Below are 2,906 nucleotides of genomic sequence, written 5' to 3'. Positions count from 1 at the left end.
TGTGGCTTGGTTTTGAGCTTGGTCTAAAAGAATTAATACACTATGCCTTTGTGGCCATCTTTTTTTGTGCAGCATTTTTTGGAGTGTTTGTGACACCCAAAAACTCTTGGGATATAGCAATAGCTTGTTCTTTCTTAATGCTGTATATTGACTCCATGTATAAACATGTCAAAGTTTATTTGTATTGCTGGTGATGTACATTCAAGTTGCCAGCTCTTGCTTATTTTCAGTAGTCTCAGGGTGAAGGTATTATACATAATTTTTGTTTCCATAGGCATAGATTTCTGGTGGTAGTATACCAAAGATTTTAATTGATAGCCATGTGGTATATATTATAAAGTGTGTGCACCAGTTACCTTCCTGTGAGTAGTGTGTAAGAATTCCACTTCTCCTTTGGACTCTGTGTAGATGCCTGTGTGTATCTGCAGTCATATCATTTTCATGTGCTTAATTAACATTTGGATATTTCTTCATGTGATGTTCCTGTTGAAGATATTTGGCTCATTTTCTTTGCATTTTAACTAACATCATTGAAGTATCATTTATAATAAATACATCCATTTTTATTATAATATTTGAGAAATAGTGAAGAATATATCCATTCAAGTGCTTATCAAACCACAGGTTATATGAGAGGTCTCTTCCATCCCAAAACATTCCCTCATGATGATTTTCAGAGAGTACACTGAACAGACGGATTGTAACTAGACTTACTGTGGTGATGATTTCATCAGGATTCAGAATGTGATGGTGATGATGTGATGATCATTTTTTCATCATTTCAAAAAAATTAAGTGACTGTGTTGTACACTTGAAACTCATATTGTGTGTCAATTATAATTCATTATGAAAGAATGACAGCTCTACACCAATACTGTAAAATAAGTGAGAAAAACATCTAAAAGTTGAAAAAGGAACGAATTAGGTAGATTCTAGGTAAAGGATTAAAACTGATATATTTGGTTCGTCACAATGCAGTGATCAATAATTAGTTGCTAAGTATATGAATTGAAGGGAAAATGAAGGATTAAATGCCAGTGACGTCAACCTGATTGGTGTAAAAGCTAAGAAACTATAATATTGGTTATCAGCTGTATGGAAAAATAAGGTAGATGTGCATCTTTTGAGTGCCTTTATCAAGAGACACATTTTACTTTCTTAAAAGAAATGCAATTTTTTTGAGTGAGTCCTGAAAGGCTAGTTTAACTTGCTTATTCCTCAGAGTATATATAAAAGGATTCAGCACTGGTGAAATGGAAGAAATAAGCAATGCCACTCCTTTATTGAGATTTACCTCTTCCTTGGCAGATGGTTTGATGTAGATGAAGATGCAGCTGCCATAGCTGATGGAAACGACAATCATGTGGGAAGAACAGGTAGAAAAGGCTTTTTTTCTTTGTTGGGCAGAAGGGAATTTTAGAATCGTCCTTATGATGTATATGTAGGAGAGAACCACACCTACAAGAGTGATGATGAGAGTGAGCACAGCACAGGCTATAACCATCTGCTCAATTAACCAGGTGTCTGAGCATGAGATCTTCAGGAGAGTAGAGGCGTCACAGGTAAAATGATCAATGACATTAGAATCACAGAATTCCAGATGAAAACACAAGCTGAATGGAGGGAGGATAATCAGAAGTGCTGCCCCCCAACAGCAGACAACCATTGTTTTGCAGAGTGTGTTGCTCATGATTGTCATATAATGCAGGGGTTTGCAGATGGCCACATAGCGATCATATGCCATGGCTGCCAAGAGAAAGAACTCAGTTATCCCAAAAAGATCTGTAGAAAATATTTGAGTGAGACATGCATTATAAGTAATTGTTCTGTCCCCAGTTGATATATTGTATAGGAATCTTGGAATACAGGCAGTTGTAAATGAGATTTCTAGGAGAGAGAAATTTTGGAGGAAAAAGTACATGGGGGTTTTAAGGCGGAGATCCAGCAGGGTGAGGGTGATGATGGTCAGATTTCCGGCTACACTCAATGTGTAGGTGAGAAAGAGGAAAAGGAAAAGCAAGAGCTGCAGCTGAGGATCTTCTGTCAGTCCCAGAAGGATGAATGTTGTTATTGCAGTGTGGTTTCTCATTATTGACTCCTGGATTTTGCCAACCCTACATGTCAATGTCAGAGAGATTGGAATGCAGAGTTCAATGACACCATCATCCAGTGATGAACACTCTCTTGTATATTCAACTCCTCCAACATCCATCAGTTTTACTTGTGGATCCGAGGAATGCATTTCATATTTTACAGTGAGCAGACCTTCCCCAATCTATTTATATATAATGACAAGTAAAATTATTTTATACCTTTTAGTTGTTGACTTAACAGTCTAACTGTTCCTTTAGTAAACTCCTAAATTCAATTCATATTGAATTAAGTATTTTTAGCTCCTACCCTGAGTTTTTTATTTTTATTACATTATGTTAATATTTCATTTTCTATATTGTAGCTAGGTTTTAATACTGCCCAATGTTTTCCTGCAGTTCCTTTTTTTTTTTTTTTTTTGTCTTTTTGCCTCTCTATGGCTGCTCCCGTGGCATATGGAGGTTCCCAGGCTAGGGGTCTAATCGGAGCTGTAGCTGCTGGCCTACACCAGAGACACAGCAGTGTGGGATCTGAGCCGAGTCTGCGACCTACAGCACAGCTTATGGCAACGCCGGATCCTTAACCCACTGACCAAGGCCAGGGATCGAACCTGCAACCTCATGGTTCCTAGTCAGATTTGTTAACCACTGAGCCACGATGGGAACTCCATTTTCCTTCAATTCTTAAGTAATGTTTTAAAAAATATTAAGTTCTGTTTTATTCCTTTGCTTTAAAGTTTGGGCACTATTAAAATACTAAAATAAAGTTTTAGAGCAGGACCCAAAGAAGACATTTCAGCTCTCTTCAATTTTTTG

The 2,906-nt window shown here is 37.2% G+C and overlaps 1 protein-coding gene across 1 annotated transcript; it reads right to left on the bottom strand.

The window, feature by feature from the left end:
• LOC110260673 (olfactory receptor 6C68-like) lies at nt 863-2,480 on the bottom strand. Its single transcript, XM_021091756.1, has one exon. The coding sequence runs from the start codon at nt 2,240-2,242 to the stop codon at nt 1,151-1,153; it is 1,092 nt and encodes a 363-aa protein (XP_020947415.1). The 5' UTR covers nt 2,243-2,480; the 3' UTR covers nt 863-1,150.

Source organism: Sus scrofa, chromosome 5 (assembly GCF_000003025.6).
Source record: "Sus scrofa isolate TJ Tabasco breed Duroc chromosome 5, Sscrofa11.1, whole genome shotgun sequence".
Taxonomy (NCBI): Eukaryota; Metazoa; Chordata; class Mammalia; order Artiodactyla; family Suidae; genus Sus; species Sus scrofa.
This window is presented reverse-complemented; position numbering and strand designations above follow the sequence as displayed.

Excerpts from the sequence above, each read along its gene's own strand:
- LOC110260673 (XM_021091756.1), bottom strand. The coding sequence starts at position 2,242 with ATGCATTCCTCGGATCCACAAGTAAAACTGATGGATGTTGGAGGAGTT.